Below are 24,166 nucleotides of genomic sequence, written 5' to 3' on the forward strand. Positions count from 1 at the left end.
GTACATATGGCCCTTTAAATGTTCGACACAGTAACATAATATGCTACTTCTCGCACTAGTGCTATAAAGTAGCCCCATATGTACTGTAAAACATATTTTAGGTGGTTTTGGCCGGTGTCCCATGGATTTCCGCCGCTGATTATTGTTATCGAACTCACAAAATCATACTGGTTGATAAGAAAATATAAACTTGTGTTATAATGGTTATTTGTTCATTTTAGGTAATTGAAATCCCGAAGAAAGGCCGTCAAGAGCATCCTAAGCCGACGAGCGTATATGAGGAATGTCATGAAAGTGAAGGAAGCGAGTGACAGCTGGCTTAGACTTTATCTTTAGGAGTATTATATCTATGGCCGAGACTTGCCAAGCGTCGGCCTACCGCGAACAACGTTCGACGTGTTGCCTCCCTGTCACACTTTCGTACGAATTTACAAATGCGGCACAGAGGCAACACATTAAACGTGGTTCGCGGTAGGCCCTCAGGTCCGACATCGGGACTTCTGGCCATTTGGGTCCGTTATCAGTGTGAATGTAATTGGCCCTAAACTAAAGATATCAATTCTTTTTGATCCAAACTGTGAATCTGCCACTGCCACACCACTATTCTGTCAAACTCAAACAATAAAATTGACGTATCAATACTTGAGTTTGAACAGCACTTCTTTTCTTTTTCATTCTGTTTCTACGTGAAATATAAGATATTATTCCTTAGAACCAATTGTGGGACCGTGGAGAAATCTTAGAACTTGCAAGAGGAGGAACCTCAAACCCTAGAGCAAAATATGGGACTTGAGTAAAATCATCTAAAATAATCTCGTTCAACAGCTCCCGGTCTATACCAGCAAAAGCTAGCAAAGGCAAAGCTCCGAGTGAGTACAGAACAAAACAATTACATATTTAATGTCTAGTACACTTAAACTAGCAGCAAATAATTAAACTATTTTTGTTTTTTTTTTTTTAGTATGGGTCGCCGCAAGTCAAAAAGGAAGCCGCCGGCGAAGAGGAAAGCCATAGAGCCGCTTGATCAACAATTCAACTGCCCATTTTGTAATCACGAAAAATCCTGTGAAGTTAAAATGTATGTGTAATTTTAAACTACATTATCCAAATTTTAGTGTTCATTGTTTATATTTGCCAGCTGGAATGATTTATTGTAATTTCGTTGTTTTCAGGGATCGAGCAAGAAATACAGCTCGAATACAATGTCGAGTGTGTTTAGAAGACTTTCAAACCACCACCAATGTACTGTCTGAGCCCATAGATGTTTATAATGACTGGGTAGATGCTTGTGAAAGCGCAAATTAGCTTTTAGGTTATAATGCCCTTAATGTGTGTAATGGGAGTCTCTATAAAATCTTATTGATAATATGTATTTTTAACTGACGAAAAAAACAGAGGAGGTTCTCAAGTTGACGCATATATTTAAAAAAAAATGTACTTTAGTGTCAATTCCAGTAACAATCTTAGTTATTTTAAAATATGCATCTCACTGATTCTTAAAAGGTTAATGAACATATAAACTTATTAACACTTTCGGTGCTAGGCGCCCTGTTTCCAGTACAAAATGAACACACTTACATGGTCTTGGCAGTGAATGTGTTAAAAGCTTGTTTCTGTAAGGAATGATCACAGATCTCAGGCTAAGTGTATGCCATATTATTGTCTTGTAACTTAAATTGTACCAGATTATTAATACTGATCCTTGACTATTTTTAAAACATCTGAGCACCTTGCTACTCATGAGCTACATTGGGGTTTGATTTGTATCACACCTTTCCAGTCAATGTCTGTTTGATTTGTCACCATTGTTGTTGCCATTCTCTAATAGGTAATTTCCTGTTATGGATCATTTTCAAACCAACTTACCAAGTTTAAGGTATTTTTGTATACAGTAAGCCAAATTTGCCCCAGTTTACTACCTAATGCACCTTGTATTTTGCCATGTTCCAGCAATTTGCAGGACAATCAGATATCAAAATGAATCTAGTTTTTTTACCTTCGAGGAAAAAACCATAGTTTATAAACTTAAGAGCAACTAATTTTATTACATAATGATGGTTAAATTATAAAGGAACTTATAGGTCAATAAAAACATGAAATCAAATTATACAGTTTATCAATCACTTTTATTTCCCAACAGTCATTTGGTAATTCCATAATCAATTTTACATTTCATTACACTGTAATACACTCAAGCACTACTGAGTTACACTCTAAAAGCATGATTGAAAGTCAACACAGTATATATTAATAATGGAATTCCTTTAATAAGTACATTCGACTACCATATTAAAATGAGATTATTGCATAAATGAATGTGAGCATGGAATGTAATAATTAAATCACATCACATCCACCAATAACATGTCAAGAGAATTTAGTTAATAAAAGCATAATATAAATATAACATACCCAAAAATCTATTTAAGAACTCAATTTCAACACCAAATCATTTTATATATAGTAAAATTGATTTTCAGTATTTTATAAATACTTTGATTTTTTGCCTTGTACTGCCAATGTGCACAGGCAGTTAATCAAGCCCCTAAAGTGCATCATTTAACATATTTGTTTAATTGTACTCATTTCTAGTTGTCGAGTCAACCAACTTTTTATTGTTATTATATGTATGTTTGACTCAGAAAATAACAGTGAGGTAGTTTTTTGTAATAATTGCTTCTTCATCATTTTGGAATTGCCGGACAATGAATGAATTTATTTATTATTCAAAATTAAAATTGTGCATATACCACACACTATCTGGGTTTCACCTAGACAAACATTCTTCATGAGGGGGGCTAGAAAGTTAAAGAAATTTCAGAGGACAGCCAAAATGCATTTTTATTATTTTGCGGGCCATATCCTAATTATTCCGACCGGAGGCGGGCCTTAGAAAATCCTTTCCTGGGCCGGAGCTGGTCTACGGGTCGTACTTTGCCCTTGATGCTACCCAGATGGATTTCTAGCTAGAACACATCCAAGTTCTCCAAGGAAATTAGGATGGATACTACTCTGTAGGCACCATAATGCCCACGAACAACAGAAAAAAAGTTGATTGACCCCAGTAATTATTATTCATGTAAATAGAAGCTTTGTAAAGATGCTACCCTCTACTTCATAACAACAATATGCTTTAATACTATAATATACTTTATCAAATTGACAACATCTTCTCCTTATAGCTATTCGTCAAGTTATACACTGATCAAAACATTTCTAATATAAACAAAGGGACAGCTATAGCTGAATCACATATCAACAGTAAACTGAAATAAATAATATTGCTCTTTCAATCAATATAATACATTTGAAATTGAGCTATTGCCTAGCATAAATATTAAGCTATAACACAACTACCAACCCTGGGATATCTGTAACCATGTCATGAAGCCCTTACATTATATCTACAGATATGGTGTTCAGTAACATCTACTTCACGGAAAGCTTAGTGTTATTTACACAAAACTAGTAACAAGAGTAATAAATAAGTTTGAAAATTACGAAGGAAAATGACATGGTTACTAGAGCTGCATACCACCGTGCCGTCTCCGTGCAGAAGCCGTGTAGGTTCGGGTGCCAGAATAGCTCACAACTAACTTGCCCGGATACAAAAACAGGATGGAGTGCAATGGAATCGAGGCTCGCTTCCACACTATCTACAACATAATCTTCACACTTCGCAAACACAACATCCTCTTTTCATAAACTTTTAAACTCTCAAGATAACGTAACATGTATACAATCATGTTAGATAAATATTAAACAGCGACATGTCTATAATACAAGTAAACATGTGCGGAAGCTTTACAACATCATATGTAATAGTAAGAGTAAAAGGGTAAACGTTAAAATTTAGAACTTGCCCAAATCTACAAAGGAGTCGTACTGCAGGTCGGAGCTGTCGCACGCCGTGGAGTCCTCGTCGGCGGCCGCGGGCTGCAGCGCCGTGCTGGCCGAGCTCGAGCTCGAGCTGCCCACGTACTCCCACAGCCTGCCGCGCGAGTCTGTCATACTCGACATGTCCGATATCTCGAGTGTACTCGGTATGGTGGATGTATCTACGTTGATAACGTCTAATGACTGAGAAAGCAGGGCGTCCTCGCACGAGGACGCCGGGATCGTTTCTTGCGAGGCCGGGTAGTGAGATGAGCTGGGGTCCTCCGTGAAACGACCGGAGTCGCCCATTTCGGACACCAGGAGAGACAAACTGACGTCTTCGATAGGGAACGTTACGCTTTCGCTTAGCGCCTGAGTATCCTGATCTTGGACGTTGGACTGGGGACTGTCGGCTTTGGGAATGTCGGGGCTGACAGGTTTCGATGAGACCGAGTTGTCTTCGGAGAAGTCTCCTTCCGCGTTAAGTGTGATGGAGTTGTTGCCCTCCCTCTCCAGCAACTGTTCCAAATCGTCGACGCATTTAGTAGAGTCGTCGCTGCTATCGGACACGATTAGTTCGATACTTCTATCGAGTAAGCCGGTATCTGTACAAGTGGACATTTCGTCTTCGAAGACGATCTCGACACTCCTTATTCTCATTAGGGGCATTTTAGCGGGGGATAGTTCGTTGCCTTTGGGCGAGCGGCCCTTCTTCCTGGACTCGGCTATCTCGGAACATTCGCTTACTTCGTCGTAGTCTATCTCGTAGCTTCTGAGGTCGGAAGTACATGGCGTGCATTCGGTGGCCTTGGAGTTAGGTCTGGAGTGCGTGAGGTCGGATGAGGTGCGCGTGGTATGCGAGTGTAGTCCCTAAGGTTGCGATGATCCTTATTGTATAGTCGTGCCCAGGTCGAGTCCGCCTTCCTCTTGCATCTTTGTGAGGAACTTGAATACTCTGTTCTCTTCTTCCGTCTGTTTCACCATGTCTATTAGCGCTAGCAGCTTCTTGATTCCGATGAAGATCCTGTGGAAAATATAAAATATTACCGTTGTGGCTATAAAGGAATAGGTTCATTGACAAGCAAGTATTTTACATACTTAGAGTCCTCTTGGTCTTTAGCTTTCGTCAACTTCTTTTTATACGTGGATGACGGCTGTAGCCGTTGATACCACCTTTAACAATGAAATCTTAAGTTCTGTATATTTCAATATGAAAGAACCAATAAGATACAATTTGTTTACCTAAATTACCTTGTTGTTATAGAATACAAGGGGCCGGCGGCTTCAAATCTTTCGCGTTGTTAATTGTTAGCAAACTTTACGTGCAAGCGTATTCTATTACTTATAATATAGCCTACCTGTTGCGACCTTACGAAGCGCATACGACAGAGCCATACTGAAAATGCAATATCCAAGCCTTTCTTTTCAATTTAAGGCCTTGGTTTCCAGAGGATGTTGTATGGTACGTCATAAGAAATAAGTCGATTTACGCAGGGTGTGGTGTTAAGAGTTCCAAGAATTTAGCCGTCGCCATACAATGTAGAAAATGTTTGATAATGTAACATACTTGGCCCCGCGCAGGTCGTGCTGGATCTTCTGCAGGTCGCGCTTGGAGAAGGCGTCGCTCTCCTCGAGCACGGACATGACGTGCTCGGGCTGCGACAGGTTGGGCACGTGCAGCACGCCCGTGAACGCCGACGTCACCTCCATGTCCTCCAGCACTTGTCTGGAAACAGAGTTCACATGAAACTGAACGTATGTACAGTGACCATCAAATCCATAGTGACGGACAAATAACCAAATGTATCGTAACACCCATCTTTGTAAACATAGAAATAAATCTATTTGGTATACTTCAGTTACTATTAGACACTATTTTTTAGACCTTACGTCATTGAAATAAGGTTTACTGCCAGTTAACTGTATCGACAATGGCATGCAAGTTTTATCACAAACTTATTAGTGAGAACTTTAGTCGTTCAATGTGGAGAAGATGCCATATACAATTCTTGATTGGGAAGACCGTCCTAAGGCAAAAATCTCGTATTTGTACACGTATTTCTCTCAGACACAGTCAGTCAGAAAGAAGACCTTCGCTCCTTCTGCTCCACCGACCTTCAGTAAATGAGTATGTGTACAAAAGTTAGAAGCGACGAAAGCTCTGTACAAGGCCTTACCTAATAGACAGTCTTGTCCATATTGACCTTAATCAGAATGAATTGCTTAAAAATAGGAAAACATAGATTAGGAAATAAGTAGAGTACCAATTCTTACTGCTTGCGTGACGAGTGACAAAAGAAGAAAAGAGAGAACAAGGGGTACTATGTATTAAAATCATAAGTATGGGTACCAAGTCATAAATGTCCTATCCCAAAATTGTGGTAAATGGTGGAATGGGATGACATGCGATGCGAAATAACTCATGCAATGTCTTATAGCTCTTCAAAACGACATAATATCCTAGTACCTACGCAATCTGATAATTAAACAATTCTAGGAGGCTTGAAATCAATTACGTTTTATGCTCCTTCCTTTCTTTTAACTTTTTTCCAGGAATTCAGTGTCCGGTCTCACCTGCGGCTGCTGGTGCAGAGGATGAGCAGCTTCCTGCCCTTGGGCGGCTGCTTCTTGAGCAGCACGAGCAGCGCCTGGAGCGTCAGGTTGGAGTAGCGCGGCCCGATGGGGCCGTAGTCCAGCAGGCGCTCGATGTTGTCCACCAGGATGCACGATAGCGTGGAACGGTAGGCGTCGTCGAAGTACTTGGAAAAGGAACAATTTGTTAGTCCCTCGTGTTAAAACCGCCAGTGAAGATATTCCTAGGGTTATCCAAACGTTTTTAGGGTTCCGTAGCCAAATGGCAAAATAAATAATAATAATAATAAATAAATATTATAGGACATTATTACACAAATTGACTAAGTCCCACAGTAAGCTCAATAAGGCTTGTGTTGAGGGTACTTAGACAACGATATATATAATATATAAATATTTATAAATACTTAAATACATATAAAACACCCATGACTCAGGAACAAATATCCATGCTCATCACACAAATAAATGCCCTTACCAGGATTTGAACCCGGGACCATCAGCTTCGTAGGCAGGGTCACTACCCACTAGGCCAAACCGGTCGTCCAGGTCCGGTCGGTCGTAGGCAAAAAACGGAACCCTTATAGATTCGTCATGTCCGTCTGTCTCTCCGTTTATGTCACAGCCATTTTGTTCCGAAACTATAAGATCTATACTGTTCAAACTTGGTAAGTAAATGTATTCTATGAACCGCATTAAGATTTTTAGACAAAAATAGAAAATAAACAGTACATTTTGGGGGTTCCCCATACTTAGAACTGAAACTCAAAAAATCTTTTTTCATCAAACCCACACGTGTGGGGCATCTATGGATAGGTCTTCAAAAATGATATTTAGGTTTCTAATATCATTTTTTTCTAAACTGTACAGTTTGCGCGAGAGACACTTCCAAAGTGGTAAAATGTGTCCCCCTCCCTGTAACTTCTAAAATAATAGAATGAAAAATCTAAAAAAAATAAATGATACACATTACCATTCAAACTTCCACCGAAAATTGGTTTGAACGAGATCTAGTAAGTAGTTTTCTTTAATACGTCATAAATGGTACGGAACCCTTCATGGGCCAGTACGACTCGCACTTGGCCGCTTTTTTATTTGGTACTTATATAGGCGCTTGTATTCGGACCAGTAGACCCCAACTAATGTCCAATTAGATCTTACATATTAACACAAGAAGCATAAAATGTCCCTCTATATTTCATTATTTCGGTAGCTCGACTTTTTCCTATCGTTAGTTGCATATAAACTCACTCAATCGTGTCTAATATATAAATTAAGTACAGGCACATTAAAACGTGCTTTTCATTCAATTAAAATGCGCACTTGCAAGCAAACACCCCATGATTTAGTATGACTTCTCTTGTGTTCTTTCCTTCTGAACTGAACACTGTTGTTATCTCTTACCTTCCTGATCTGCAGACATTTGGCGGTCTCCGTGAAGCCGACCATGTCCTCGGGCGAGCAGACCTTCACGAACGGGAAGTCGGACATCTTGGCCAGCTGTGCCGCCAGCGCAGTCTTCCCGCTGTTGGGCGGGCCTTCTAGCAGTACCGATACTAGACCTGAAATTCCTCCACAGTTTAGACAAGAGACATAATGCCAGTTGGGATCATCGTAATTTAACAGGGCGTTCTCTTTTAACTATGTACCATTACCGGCCGGTTAGGTCACAAAACTGACAGACGTGACGTATAAGTTTAAGTGAAAATTCCCATTATCTACTATTTCCGGTTCATGACATTAATGCTGATAAGCAAGCTAATAACAAAGGCAATGTTACCCACAGTATACAAATACAATGTTTGACAGCGGAAGATAACAAAGCGAGTGCGCCTGACCAATTGCAGTGATACCAGGAAATAGGTAATAGAACTTGATTAGTATTTAGTAACCAACAGGGAGGGACCGTCAGTGAACTCACCGCTGGCTTCCGTGGCGCGCGCCTGCTGTATGTAGAGCTGGCCGTCCTCGAACAGCGACGAGATGGGCGCGCCCCAGTTGATGATGCCGCGCGCCAGGAAGTGCTCCAAGGCTTCCGCCGCAGTGCCAAACGCCTGCCGTGACACAGTTACTGAGTGAGCCACCATCGCTTTGGTATAACCTTTTAAATTTGTTAATCAATTTGTCTAGATTTCATATTTTAAGCAAAAATATAAGCGGTTTCGATGTCTATTTGTGCAAAATTTGCATAATGTATACTTTGATTGTTCAGCGAGCTGGTGTGATATCAAGGTGTGATGTAAAAGAACTTTATAACAAAATACTATTTTGTCAATTTACGGCCGTTACGTCATTAGAACCGTCTTGGTCATTATCCAAACTTTAGGCAATCACCTTTTCTTAGACTCTTAAGAAAAGTACACAAAAGCTTGCACCATTTTTTTTGACAAACGCACAAAAATACCGGTTAAACAAGCATAAAACAAAGTACCGGTTTGATGTCGTTCTCCAAGGCGTGCATAAAGTCGGCCCGCTCCACCCTCAGCTTCTCCATGGCCTCGGGGTCCACCTCCACCTTGCTGGAGGCCTTGATGAGCCGGTTCATGGCCGTGGACTGCGCGGCGCGCACCAGCCCCTCGAGCTCGGCCCCGGAGAAGTTCTTCGTGAGCGCTGCCAACTCCTGTTCAATAAATGGAGATATGAACACATAATTAGATTAACTAGATATTGAAGCCTCTCTTCTCGGGTTATTTTCTTTCGAATTGTTATAGAAATTACGCGAAATTGAACCCTATCACCTTGAAATAAAGTTTGTAATACAATTGTGTTCTTTATTGTTCACCAATACATACAAATTAAGCATATAAATTAACCTATGTAGACAACAGGCGATCTTATCGCCAAAGAGCGATCTCTTCTAGACAACCTTAGATGATATTTTTTATAGATAATCTAAAAACTTCTTATTAATATCAAATATTATCTCGTACGCTTAGTGTAAACGTTAAGGATCTGGATTCGGCCCTTCTCGATCGGTAGACCGATTTCTAACTGACTCTTAAGACGGCGGTCACATCACAGATAGAAAGTGTCTACAAACCTTCGCATCAAAGTCCTCTGCCAACTACTTATATTCTTTCATACGCTTCGTGTGAATATTAAGGATCTGGACTCGGCCCTTCTCGTCTGGCAGACCGATTTCCATCTAAACCTTGAGACGGCGGTCACAACACAAATAGAAATAGTGTCGACAAACCTTCGCATCAAAGTCCTCTGCCAGCTTCTTATATTCTTTCATACGCTTCGTGTGAATATTAAGGATCTGGACTCGGCCCTTCTCGTCTGGCAGACCGATTTCCATCTAAACCTTGAGACGGCGGTCACAACACAAATAGAAATAGTGTCGACAAACCTTCGCATCAAAGTCCTCTGCCAGCTTCTTATATTCTTTCATACGCTTCGTGTGAATATTAAGGATCTGGACTCGGCCCTTCTCGTCCGGCAGACCGATTTCCATCTGGACCTCGAGACGGCCCGGTCGCATCAGCGCCTCGTCGATCATGTCGCGACGATTCGTCATGCCGATTACGAGGATGTTGTTGAGTTGGTCCACGCCTGCGAATTGGGGCTTTATGATATTGGGAGTTGAATTTAGTTTGGATTAGCATAATGCTAGTGTTTTAAGGAGCTTCTAAGCTGAATGTTTGTACTTTAAAAACTTGATTTTAGTAACTAAACAGAGGCAGGAAATCAAATGACAATAAAATCTTAAATTTTTACTTAAACGTACTACAGCGATAAAAGCCTGTACCAAAAAAAAAATTTTTTTTTGCCTAAATCTAATTTGTTTTATGAGACGTTTAATAGTTCTTTGTTGAGTTACGTTGGGCAGTCCGTCGATTGTGATTGGTACCCCTGGTGGCCCAGAGTCAGCATATTTTTTAATAACCCCGTGGATGTTATGACACTAAATCTTAGGGTATTTCCATAAAGTGGCTACACATTAATGGAACTAGAACTTTCTGCACATTAAAGGACGCTAAGCACGAAGAATTTCATACCCGTCTGTTTCTATCTCTATCGCACGCACACATTTTTATTGCTGTCCCGCTCGCATACTGGCATTGACTGCCGTCATCATCGGCGAGACAGTAATATAATTATATTGCTGTCTCGCTCGCACACTGGCATTGACCGCCAGCATCATCGGCGGGACAGCAACATAATTATGCGCGTGCAATAGAGATAGGAACAGGTGGGTCATGTACAAAATTCTTCGTCCTTAGTGTCCTTACTTCAACACATTTCTTATAATAACATTATAAATAAAATTTAAATAATCCTATAGAAAGGGATGAGAAAAAGGTTTATTTTAGTAGCATTTCTATATTTTACTATCTAGCTCCTAAAACTCCTAATCTTTTTGTATAGTAGTCCTCACCATCGATCTTGGAAAGCAACTGGTTGACGACAGTGTCGTGGACTCCCGTGTTGCCCCCAACGGAGCCCCTGGCCTTGCAGATGGCGTCGATCTCGTCGAATATGATGATGTGCAGACCGCTGTTGGGACCAGCCTGAAAATAAACTCATTATTATAAATGTCGCAACCATCTAGTTAGCAAGCTAATTAGTAGCCGAGCCCTTTCATTAAACGCCGGCATCGAATTTGACGCCTAGCCCCATAGTTAATTGAGCTAGAAGCACTCAACGTGTAAGAAGTGATTTAAATGTAACCGCAACCTAAAAAACTTCATGAAATGAAATAATATATAATAAACTAAATAATTCTACAATAAAATAACCAATAAAAATAAATAGTAGCCTAACCGAACATTATAAATTCATCAATGTCCAATTTAACTAAATGACCGCACGACCACTTGGTTGGTTGTTTTCAGGCATTTAAATAGGTGCCTGCGTTTAATGAACGGTCACGGTTCATGAGATACAGCCTAGTGACAGACGGACGGACAGACGGACGGACAGACGGACGGACGGACGGACGCACGGACAGACGGACGGACGGACGGACGCACGGACAGCGGAGTCTCAGTAATAGGGTCCCGTCTGACCCTTTGGGTACGGAACCCTAAAAAGGATTGTACAGGTTTTTAAAGGATCAATAACTGGTATGTGACTAGCTGAAGTTGCAAGCGTCCATAGGCTACGGTAACCGCTTAGCATCGGACGGGTGAATGATATATTTTTTAATTAAAATTAAAGTTGATTATTACCAAAAGCGTTCCTAAAAACTGTATCTGAGGCTTCTTACCTAACAAATATCAAACAAAGGGGAGGAGGTCTGCCTATTCTTATTTTTCTTTCATAGGGGTAGAAGGAGGTCAAAAACTGGCCAAAATCGTCTTACGTAATGAATGGCACCTTAATCCGTTACTAAGTAATCAGTCATATCATTTTAAAAGCTTTCATATTTTTTTCTCATCTACCCTCAAATAAGTGAACAGTGTCGAAATATGCGTCGTATCATATTTAATGTTTAAATATAGTTAAAGTGATTAAATCTCAATTATCAGTGACTTAAACCCTTCCAAAAGCCGTCTTTTGATGTATTAACACTGGGTGTGGTGTAGTGTCGCGAGATTTTCGTGGAAAAAGTGACGTTAAATAATCGCCTTGGGGCAGTTATTTCTTTGTTTTCGTGTAGCTTACAATTTAAAATGAAGTGTTTTCAATGCAGTGGGGACTGTAGCAATGATGATAGTGCGATACAATGCGATGGGTGTAAACGGAATGTTTGCTCAGCATGCAGCAATCTGACGAGTAGTGAGGCTAGAGTGATGGGTCTAAAGGCTAAGCGAACCCTGCTTTTTCTGTGTGTTCCATGTCGGGAGGCTTTGTTCCAAGTACCTCAGCTTATAAAGTCGTATGACGCGGTGCGTGAGGAGTTGTCCGATATCAGGAAGCAGTTATCTTCAGCTCCGAGTGCAGCTGCTGCCACTCAAGGGCAGAACCAAGGAACAAACGACATAATTGCTGAAATGATGGACCGGGAACGCAGATCGTGCAATGTAATTATAGTAGGCGTCGCTGAGTCGGCTTCAGATGATAACAACATAGCGGTATCAAGCGACAACTCTATTGTGCGGGAGATTCTGAGTGAGGCAACCAGTGAGGGTGCTTTTGTTAAGGCAGTTCGTCTAGGACGTCGTGAAAGTAATAAGAATCGTCCGATCAAAGTCATCCTGAAGTCTCGTCAGGATGCGGTCAAGGTACTCAAGAACAAATCGAAGGCCAGACCGCAGGTGAGAATATACGATGACAAAACACCCCTGCAGCGGGCAGAGCTTGCGGACCTGCGGCAAAAGCTTAAGGAACGGACAGAGCGAGGTGAGGCTAACCTTACTATTAAGTATGTTAGCGGAGTGCCCAAAATCATTAATTTAAAAAACTAGCCAACCGCAACCCATACAACGACCTGACCTTTATGTATACCAACTTATGCTCTCTTCCTTCTAAATTTGATTTATTCCTGCTGCAAGTAAACAGGAGCAATCCAGCTATCGTAATCGTATCAGAGACTTGGCTTCATGGTGGAGATAGAAATTGCACCTTTGCCATTCCTAATTATAGTCTGTATAGGCGAGATAGGCTAAGGCGCCCGAGGTTGCTGGGCGGCAAAACGCGAGGTGGTGGGGTCGCTATCTACGTCAGAGACTCTTTGAATGGCATTCCAATTATAGCTCGGAAAAACCTGAACTACATGTGTGATGAGGCTGAAGCTCTCTACTTGGATATTAGGTTTGACTCGTACCACTTCCTTGTAGTTGGTGTGTATCGCTCGGACAATGAACCCGACTGGCTGACGCGGGACTCCAAGTTACTTGAAAATCTGCGTTTGGCGTCAGAAAACAACACTCTCATTATTGCTGGCGATTTTAATTACCCTGATATTGTCTGGCCACTGTGCGCTGTGCAGAAATTGTCAGGAGCTGCTGAAATTTTCCAACAAATGTTTCTAGACAGTAACCTACACCAGCTTGTATCTAAACCGACTCGCTTCCGCGTCAATAATGCGCCTTCCCTGCTTGACCTTGTTATGACTAATGATAGCTCTCTCTGTTCTTCTGTAACTCATCAGCCTCCTATTGGAAAAAGTGACCACTGTGTACTGACATTCAAAATGCAACTGTTGGCTCAGCGAAATGCCCCTAGGATTAAGCAGAAGTTGCTTTATCATCGTATCAACTATGAAAATTTTTGCCATGATCTTTGCAAGGATCTGAACGCCTTGCCTATTACAACTCAGCCTGTTTTAGACACACTATGGACAGAATTTAAAGTTATTCTTACACAAAATATTCAAAAGCATGCTCCTCTTGTTACAGTAAAACAGAATAAATACAACAAACCTTGGATCAATAAAGACATAGTGGCTCTTACTAAAGAAAAACGATTAAGATGGGACTCCTATAAAGTAAGCAAGTCAGATGAGGATTATGACCGATTCAGGGCCATTAATAACAAGTGTGTTGCAGAGACTAGGAAGAGTAGAAGTCGGTATGAAAATAACATATTATCAAATGGTGACAAGAAATTCTATGCTCACATTCGCAGGCTCAGTGCGTCCAGAGTGGAAATTCCGCCTGCAATTAAAAGTGCCAGTGGAGATCTACTTACCAACCCCATAGACATTGCCAACGCTTTTGCTGCTGAATTTCATAAAGCATACTCCCAGGAACCGGATTTCACTGTACATCCTATAGTCGATAAGGTGGCTCGTGTTCAGACCGCACTATGTGACATACTTTTCACACCAAAGCAAGTTTTTGATGTTCTGAACACCTTGGATGTCAACTCGGCTGCTGGCCCTGATAGCTTTCCAAGCATTGTATTGAAGCAAGCTGCTGCTGTGATATCCCCGAAACTGGCAGAAGTTATGAATTGTTCTTTTACCTCTGGTTGTATACCCCGGGATTGGAAACATGCTCTAGTAACCCCAATTTTCAAGAATGGTGACAAGACCGACCCGTCCAAATTTAGACCAATAAGTCTCACAAGCATTATCTGCAAGTGTATGGAAAAAATTATATGTAAGGAGTTGACAGGTTTCCTCAATAGGGAAAACTTAATATCAGTGAAGCAGCATGGTTTTGTACAAAAAAGATCTACAGTTACCAATCTCTTAACCTGTGTACATGGTTGGACCCAAAGTATGGACCGTAACCTTCCAGTAGATATTCTTTATTTAGACTTTGAACGTGCATTTGACAAGGTTCCTCATCAGAGACTACTTTTGAAATTAGATCATTTTGGAATCCGTGGAAAGCTACTAAAATGGATAGAAGGGTACCTGTCAGACAGAACCTTCAGTGTGCGAGTCGGTGACTGCCTGTCTCAACCACTAAATGTGCTGAGTGGAGTACCTCAGGGATCTGTCTTATCTCCGACTCTGTTTGGAATATTTGTGACTGACTTAATAGCACTAATAGAGTCAGAATCGTGCTTCTTTGCAGATGATGGAAAGTTCTTCGCTAACCCTCATGTTTCTTCTGGTCAGCTGCAATCTGATTTGGATCGGTTAACGGAGTGGACTTCGCAGTGGATATTAAAATTAAATGTTAACAAATGCGCAGTTCTGCACCTTGGTAAAAAAAACCCTATGGTCCAATACACGATAGGAAGCTCGCCAATTGCAGCGGTGACGTCTCAAAAGGATCTCGGTGTGACAGTTACAAATAACCTGAAGTGGGGTGAGCACATAAATAATATAGTCAAAAAGGCAAATTCGTTCTTGTATGTTATAAAACGCTCCTTCCAATGCATATCTGTTGAAGTTTTTATCAAAATTTATAAAACATATGTCCGCCCTTTGCTCGAATATGCTTTCCAAGTATGGAATCCCTATTTTGTCAAAGACATTGACCTTTTAGAGAGTGCGCAGCGAAGAGCCACCAAGATTCCATTTAAGCTCAAACGCCTACCTTATGAAGAAAGGCTAAAGGTACTGAAGCTGCCCACACTCAAAGCCAGGAGAGCGAGAGGAGACCTTATCGAGTGTTTTAAGATTGTTACCCACTGTTACAACCTCCCCGACATTCACGATATAATCAACAAAAGAACTATCAGCCGCGAGACCCGAGGTCACAGCCTAAGAATTGTTCGCACTCCCACTACTACTAAAGCTGCATATCATTCTTTGTCCAACCGTGTCGTGGCGGCTTGGAACCGTTTACCGGATAGTGTTGTAACTGCTCCCTCGGTCAATGTTTTTAAAAACAGATTGGACAAGTGGCTTTTAAACAATAAGTTAGACTGATGTTACTTAGTGATGTGATACGACTTTACAAACTTTGAACTGTATAATACAGGACACTGTGTGACATAGGCTCATCAGCTAAATAGCTGCTCGCCTATAATTATATAATAATAATAATAATAATATTTAAAAAAAAATGTTCAAGGTGGTCTTACCCTTTTCTCTTCTTCTTCAGCATCAGCGAACAGCCGTCGAATGTTGGCCTCGCTCTCGCCCACGTACTTGTCCAAGATCTGCGGGCCGTTGACGATCTTCGGCTCGCGCGCGTTCAGCATCTGGCCGATCTGGCGCGCCATCAGCGTCTTGCCGGTGCCGGGCGGCCCGTACAGCAGGATGCCCTTCACGTGCTTGCAGCCTGCGTACAACGACAAACGAGAAACATGTTAAATATTGTAGCATAATGTTTACTTTTATTTTTACTGTTTCTTCGTAAGTCCAGCATGTCAAAGAAAAACTAACAAATGAAATCCACTGTTTTAGCCCTTACTCTTTTAACGTGACTGATCACATGTCTATGTTTGAGAAATGTCTTCTGACTTCAACAATGAGTAGTGTAGATTACTTCATCTGGTGACAGGTATTTTATAATAGGTAGGTTGTTTTGCAGCATGAACATATATTTGATTGATTATATATACAAAGATTTCGAAGTTGTCGACACACGAATCAATTTTTAGTTTTTTTGGCACCCTCAGTTGGTCGCAACACTCAAAACACCAGAGGGGTTGTAAGAGCGTTGCCGGCCTTTAAGGTAGGAGTACGATCTTTTCTTGAAGGTTTGAAGGAAGCTGTACAATTTTCCACCGCCAAAGCTCATCTTGGCTAACTCCAAGCCGTGTAAGCTGTCACGGTTGTTTTCCAGGTGACCTTAAGAGTATAACTTTGAATTGGAGTTCGGTGTCGTCCAGACTAATTGACACCGCCTCACTGATACTTGGTGTAAAATCATGTAGACGTGAGGACTGGTTTGATGACAACGACGAAACACTGACTGAGGCACTTAGGAAACACCGGGCACTGTTGCGTTTGAATCGTAGTGACCAAGCAGACGCAGTTAAGCAGAATGGTACTCTCCTTAGAAAAAGAATTAGGGAAGTAAAGGACAAGTGGTGGCACGACAAAGCCGCGCGCATACAGTGGCTTTCCGACACGAACCAGTTGGGTGCATTTCACAGTGAGATTCGCCAGCTTGTTGGTCCAATAAATCGAAGTTCTGTTCCGTTAAAGTCATTAGATGGCACTAAACTTGTTACCAACAAGTTTGACGTACTCAAAAGGTGGGCAGAACATTTTAACAATTTATTGAATGTTGACCGTGCTGCTGATATGCAGCACATTCACTTGATACCAGCACTGCCTACAGAACATAAACTGGATGAGCCTCTGTTGTTGTGTGAGGTTGTCGCTGCCATACAGCAACAACAAAATAAGAAGGCGGTGGGCATTGACAATGTACCTGGAGAGCTATTAAAGTACGGAGGGGCGGAGCTTCATGAGGCGGTCTGGACGCTGTTTTCTAAAATGTGGGAAGAAGAGCGAGTACCTGCTGACTTTCGAGTCTCTCGCATCTGCTCCCTATATAAGAACAAAGGAGACCGTTCAGATTGTAACTCCTATAGAGGCATATCCCTACTAACTTCTCCAGGGAAAGTCTTTGCCCGTATACTTCTAAACCGCCTGTTGCCATTATCGGAAAGCATCTTACCCGAGACCCAATTTGGCTTCCGGCCAGATAGAGGCACCTGCGAGGCTATTTTCTCTATACGGCAACTTCAAGAGAAATGTCGAGAACAGGGTCAACCGTTGTACCTGTGTTTTGTTGATCTCGAAAAAGCCTTCGACAGCGTGCCTCGCGAAGCTTTGTGGGTGGTTTTGGCGAAACTGGGATGCACAGAAAAGTTTGTCAGGATGGTCCGACTATTGCATGACAACATGCAATGCTGTGTAAGTGTCAAGGGCGAACAATCAGAGTTTTTCTCTGTTAGTTGTGGCGTGAAGCAGGGATGTGTGCTTGCGCCCACTCTTTTCGCCTTGTACTTCGCAGTAGTAGTTCGGGATGCACTGCAAACTTCTTCTGACGGCATCCGTATTCGCTATCGATCCGATGGTGGCATATTCAACTTAGCCCGGCTTAAGGCGCGCACCAAGGTGTCTCGAGCAATCATATCGGAGATGATGTATGCAGATGATTTATGTTTTGTGGCCGATTCCCCAGGAGCTCTACAGCAGCTTATGTCGAGTCTTGATGAGTCATGTCATAGATTTGGCCTTAAAATAAGTGTCAAGAAGACTGAAGTTCTGTTCCTCGACACAATTGCCAATCCGCAGGTTGACATTAAACTCGGACGGGACTCACTTAAACTAGTAGAGCAGTTCAAATACCTGGGTAGCACGATTACAGCTAAGTGCCACCTTGACAACGAAATTAACTGCAGAATAGGAGCCGCTGCAGGTGCGTTCGGAAAACTTCGTTCCAAGGTGTTTCGGTCACACGATATAAAGCTTTCTACTAAAATAGCTGTATACATGGCTATTGTCCTGCCGAATCTTTTGTATGCCTCAGAAACGTGGTGCCTGTATCGTAAGCATATTCGCTCATTAGACAGCTTCCATCTGAGATGCCTTCGCGAAATTATGGGCGTCCATTGGTCTGACCGTGTTAGAAACACGGAGATACTTAGGCGTGCCGATGTCGCTGGAATAGAGGCCTACCTAATGAGACGACAACTACGATGGTGCGGTCACGTCTCCCGCATGTCCCAAGACCGAGTCGCGAAACGCATCTTCTACTGCGAACTGCAAGATGGAAAGCGCAAACAAGGCGGCCAATTCTTGCGGTTCAAAGATGTGTTGAAACGGCATATGAAGAGAGCTTATATAGAGCCAACGAAGTGGGAGAGTCTAGCCAGTGACCGTTCACGTTGGAGGCATATTGTGCAGACTCAGGTGCGTCAGTTTGAAGCCAGGCGGCTCACAGAACTCGACGCTAAGCGCGACGAGCTGAAGGCCAGACCACCTGCGGCCATACTTTACAATTATGTCGGAGGGGTGCTGACTTGCAACGAGTGTGGTCGTACATTTGCTGCAAAAATTGGCTATATCAGTCACCTGAGAGCGCACCAGCGACGCTCTCAGCGGTAGAACGCAGTCGCTGTGGTCGAAAACGGCTAGGAGATGATGATGATAACTTTGAACTCGTTGTCCAGACTGCCGATACCCATCTTGCCGTTGTCCCAGACGGGGTTGATATGAACTACTATGTTTGTCGTGTGTTGTGCAGAGACGTTGAGGCTATCTCACCTAGCTGCTCGACGACCTCGGGAGGGAAGACGCGAGAAGCGAACGCTCGCCGGAAGATGGCGTTGAACTCGTTGTCCAGACCGCCGATGCCCATCTTGCCGAAGTCCCAGTCAGGGTTGATAATGGACTGCCGTGGTTGTTTTCTGCAGATATATACGAACTTAATGCCATTACGGTTTAACAGTGCTCATTTCATACGCAGAACGAATTACATGATTTACGTGTTTGTAGACATTGGTAACTCGCCGTACGTATGAGATATTAACGAAAATAATTACTATGTAGAACGAATTGCAAATTAAAGCAAGAAATATTACTTTGCTAATCCGCGAGAAAATAACGTGTTAGTCAATCAGTGCTAACCCGTTATACTTACTTGCGTATTTTTACGAGCAATTAATATTCCCACCCAACAGAATTTACAGAATCAACTGATTGACTAACATGTTATTTTCTCGCGGATTAGCAAAGTCATATTTCTTGCTTTAATTAGCATGGATTTTCGCAAAGTAACGCCGGATTCAATTAATTAACGAACTGCAAAGGTGGATACCCATTTTATGATTGAATTCCTACAACTTGTATCAAACTCATAATCGCATTTTTCACTAGTTACATTAAAATTGAAAATTGGTAACAAAACGGTTTCGTAATTTTAACCAGTTATAAAAAAATTACCGATTTCATAATGCACTATGCACTCCCGGCCTCACGCGTTATCAGAGCGTTTTAAAAAAAATTACTTCTTTGGTACCACCACAATGTGGCCATATGGCACCCTTTTATTTATTTATTGATCGTTTAAACTTTTATTGTTCAAAAGATAACTCTCTAGCAGCTGCTTTTCTCCAAGGATCATCCGACATCCGATATCGGATCGGACAATATGACCATGGCGCAACCTGAAACGCTTTCCGTTGCCGAATAAAAGCTCACCCCTTGGCCTTCCCGACGAGGTTGAGCGAGGAGTTCTCGGCCTTGTCGAACTGTATGCAGGCGTCGGGCAGCAGCCGGCCCAGGCGCACGCGCCGCGGCACCACCTTCGCGCCCTGCGCCATGGCTTGCGCGTCAACCGCTACAATTTTACTAATTATAAATTTATAAGTTATTTACAAGCTTATATTTAACTTGCAATTTTTTTTTATACTACGTCGGTGGCAAACAAGCATACGGCCCGCCTGATGGTAAGCAGTCTCCGTAGCCTATGTACGCCTGCAACTTCAGAGGAGTTACATGCATGCATGTTTGTTTGTATATATGCATGCATGCACTAAATTAGACCCACTGCCCATTATTCGATTGAGCTGAAACAGCACATACACAATGTAACTCGGGTGACAATGCAATATTATGGTAATATCGAGATGATCTGATGATTGAGACAGGAGGTAGCCATAGGAGCTCTGTGATTAAATACCGTAACCAAATTGTGTTTGGATTTGTTGCAATTGTCTCGATGAGTATTAGTTACCTGTTCATAGAAAAGCAGACGGTGGTAAAAGGTTCTATCAAAAATGAAATTGCTGACAGAAAATATACGCATCGACTTGAGAACCTCCTCCGCTTTTTAGTCGGTTAAAAAACTGATTACCTTTAGGTGGACTGCCAGATTATCTGATAAATGTGAACTGGGTGCATTTGTTACAACATAAGTAGTCAAGTACATAGTTGTATACAGCACAGATCTCGTCATAGAAAACTTTTACATATGTGTAAAAGCATTAGCACATAGGTTAATAAGTATGGTGAGCTTGACGACAACATAGTTATCAAAGCAAAACTGTCCTCGATCTCGGAATACCGGCCAACCCGTATACCAACAACCACTAAACTACCAGAGTTTACCCGATTGAAACTAATAATTCCAGCATGTACTCGTATTATTCATTCACCTGCCACGCGTTACATCAAAATCTAAGCTGTAAATTAAATCGCAAGCTTTTTTAATTATTTTAGTAATAGTATGCTGTGTAAGCACTCGTTTACCTTCCAAGTTCTTGACAGTCAACGACAGCACCTTCTTATCCTGGAAGGAGAAGGCGAGCTGCTGGCCGACCGTGAACATCTGGTTGCCGAACTGAATCAAGAAGTCGCGCGCCATCTGCTCCGAGTCGTACGGCTCAGTCGATACGCTGAAATGTAATTATTAGTAGGAACAGCAATGCATTTCCACTCTAAATAGAGATTGCATGCATGCTTATTTTAGCCTTTAGGGAGCAGCAGCAGATTATGTTTCAACAATTATAATTCAAAAAACAACCAAACGCGCGCGCCACCTCGTTTATCGATATCGATAGCCGAGGCACGTCTACACTGGCCGTATTGTGCGTGAGGAAATTGCCTCGCACATATGCTCGCTCTGTGTGGACCAAGCTAGTTGGTTGTTTTTTGAATTATAATTGTTGAAGCATAATTCCGCTGCTGCTCCCTAAGGGCTAATAAGCATATGCATGCAATCTCTATTTAAAGTGAAAAATGCATTTCTGTTTCTACTACTTCTAATATTGTGTGATGTTATGCATTTACTGAGGCAACTTTGTTCTTGCTTGTTTATACGTCGTGTTTTTATTGAATCCCGTAAACTCGTTTTTCTGCGTTCTCGCGATTTCCTGGCTCGAGTGCGCCGCCTCGGCCGAGGCACGTCTACACTGGCCGTATTGTCCGTGAGGAAGTTGCCTCGCGCGTATGCTCGCTCTGTGTGGACCCGGCAATTTAATAGAAATTTCAATCGGAAGATCGGTACTTTAAAAGAATTCACTTTTACCGTTTACATTATAAGCCATACTTACGTTTTCTTAGACATAAAGTCAGCTTCTAAAGTAACACTGCATAGGCAATCTGCATTTTGGGGCTTGAATGGTTTGACATCAATTGGCTGTAAAAAGATACATAATAGTTAAAATTTATCTCAATTTCCAACAATTTTGTTCCTGGTAAAAGAGTAGGTTAATACTCAAAGTTGAAAATTATAATATATTGAGAGGAAACCTGCATACTGCCAAGAAATTCAAATGTGTGAGTGAAGTCTTCAAAACTTGCAGTTAGGCTAATCTGGGTTCTACAGCCCAAAAACTCTTGTCAGAGAAGACCTGTGCCCAGTGGTGAGATGTTATAAGCTAGTGATGATAGTAGGACATGGACAAGGGTCAGTAAACTTTTGAGAAAAGCCAATCAGAGTACAAATCACTATTTTTAAGAATCTCAAAGAGCAAAAGATATTTTAGTAAACTAAGAACACAAAGATTGAAATTTTCGGATTATTTGAATAGTCACGACGAGCCACAGTTTGCCGACCCCTGGACTAAGATATCAGAAAAGTGCATTATACAAATCCATTTATTTCTAATAAGAAAAACAATTATTCACTTATATGAGAAAAAACACAACAATCAATTACAAAATTAAATTAGTGAGCAAAAATAATAAATATAATTGTGCCGGGCTGGTAAGTAAGTAGTATAAATATAATCTTTAATAAAAGTGCTGTGTGTCAGGTAGAACAAAAACATGCAAAACAAGTCAAGAAGTGTAGTGCTATTGCTAGGAGCGCACCGCGCTGCGCGATCCAAACGCACATACATACTCGCAGTAGATAAGACAAACAGAATTGTGCGACAAACAGATGTAAAGAGTGTGTACACAATCATAAAGAAATGTCCTACTTGGCCAATGGAGAGTGTTGCCCATTTCCTCTGTGGTGCTGAGAATCCTACTGTACCACTTTCAACCCCACTGTAAAAGCGGGTGCTGAAGACGAAACTCTGTGAAGGCCCTGTTGTTACTTCAATGTGCCTGAAAATTTATAACATATTTGCATATGGTTAAAAATTAATTGATTTTAAGATTTTTGATTTCAAGTCCTGTCAGCCAGTTATTTCTCCTAATTTGGTCTGGCAGGTCAAATCTGTCAGTAACCTGGAGTATGAAACTATAGATCCCATCCCATTATTTTGGGTGATAATTTAAGTATTAAAAAAAGTCTGTATTTCCTAAAAGAGTGTGTATCTCCCTGCTTATGCTCCAGTTACTAACAATTCAGGCTTGCCTAAGCTTAATGAAGTGACTTACTGGCTCTTGAATGGCTTTAGTTAGAGATATAAATTGATTGACCAGATTATAAACAGTTATAACTTTATGTAACTGTTGTTTTGGGGTTGGATCTCATTATCTTCACCAAGCCTACTTTAAGCACTGACATAACATTGTCAATTCCTCCCTTCTTGCACAAGTATAAATTTAAATGTGGTTTTTCACCTCTAGTACAAATATGGATAAAATCCAAATTAAAAATGGTAAAATCATTCTGCGTTTTACAAAGTTATGTTTCATATCATTTTATTGCATGCCCAGCCAGGTTATCAGATTCTTTTAAGTTTCCAAAACCAATGATCTCCTACATAATTTAAACATGATATATTGATTTAAAGATATTAAATATATATCTTAACTTATAGGTAGAGTACTTAGGCTACAACAATAACTCACTTGACATCACTGGGAAAATCTTCTTTGTTGATGAGGGCACAATTGGTAATGGCCAACTCGTCCGAAGGACATTTTGCGGCCTTCATACGCTGTGTAAACATATGTGTATAGTGAATAAAAGTGGACACAGTAGTAAATAAATAATATTGACTACAGGAATTCTGTAATTTCACTTATGTATGAAAACTTATTAAACTGATAAGAAATAAAAAATACGAGTAAATTAAATAAAAATGTATTAAAGCTAAAAGCGATTTTTATTTCTAAATAAACGAGAAAACCTATTACCATCCTGAAACATGATACAAGTCATAGTAGTCACATAACTAACATAATTTTTAATGCGTATCTACAAGCGCCATATCTTTAAAATATAGGGTATACATAATAAGGTCGAATTTTTTATACTTACCAATGAGGAATACATTTTGTAAATTTGTTATTTGCCCAATATCTAATAATTTGACAATGATTCACGTCAAGTGATATTTGGAAGATTTGACGGAACCTACTCCGCCCGTCAGCGAATGACTGCAATGGACCTTTATTTTGGTCGAGAATCATTGGTCGGTGCGATCAATACGGGTTCGCTAGTGTTGTCGGTGTACGAAAATAATTTAGCAATCAACGTCGGAAAGATTAAAATATTATAAAATTAATATTATTTTATTAGATCCACTTAAATAAAAGGAAACA

General features: G+C 41.1%; 2 protein-coding genes across 2 annotated transcripts; one reads left to right on the top strand and one right to left on the bottom strand.

Annotated features, from left to right (window-relative positions):
• Positions 1-603: 603 nt before the first annotated feature.
• LOC133519871 (transcription elongation factor 1 homolog) lies at positions 604-2,104 on the top strand. The gene is made up of 3 exons (XM_061854032.1): positions 604-869; positions 962-1,078; positions 1,173-2,104. Exons 2-3 carry the CDS (start codon positions 963-965, stop codon positions 1,303-1,305), a joined length of 249 nt encoding a protein of 82 aa, XP_061710016.1. The 5' UTR covers positions 604-869; position 962; the 3' UTR covers positions 1,306-2,104.
• A 2,655-nt stretch (positions 2,105-4,759) lies between these two features.
• On the bottom strand, positions 4,760-23,571 carry LOC133519872 (vesicle-fusing ATPase 1-like). The gene is made up of 15 exons (XM_061854034.1): positions 23,471-23,571; positions 22,648-22,777; positions 21,775-21,860; positions 20,972-21,117; positions 19,922-20,060; positions 18,986-19,128; positions 15,841-16,040; positions 10,850-10,982; positions 9,821-10,023; positions 8,900-9,088; positions 8,390-8,522; positions 7,873-8,030; positions 6,451-6,635; positions 5,444-5,602; positions 4,760-4,900 (listed from the first exon to the last, which is right to left on the bottom strand). The coding sequence occupies exons 1-15, from the start codon at positions 23,569-23,571 to the stop codon at positions 4,765-4,767; spliced, it is 2,241 nt and encodes a 746-aa protein (XP_061710018.1). The 3' UTR covers positions 4,760-4,764.
• Between the last annotated feature and the right edge of the window lie 595 nt (positions 23,572-24,166).

The sequence above is a fragment of the Cydia pomonella genome, chromosome 7 (assembly GCF_033807575.1).
Source record: "Cydia pomonella isolate Wapato2018A chromosome 7, ilCydPomo1, whole genome shotgun sequence".
Classification (NCBI taxonomy): Eukaryota; Metazoa; Arthropoda; class Insecta; order Lepidoptera; family Tortricidae; genus Cydia; species Cydia pomonella.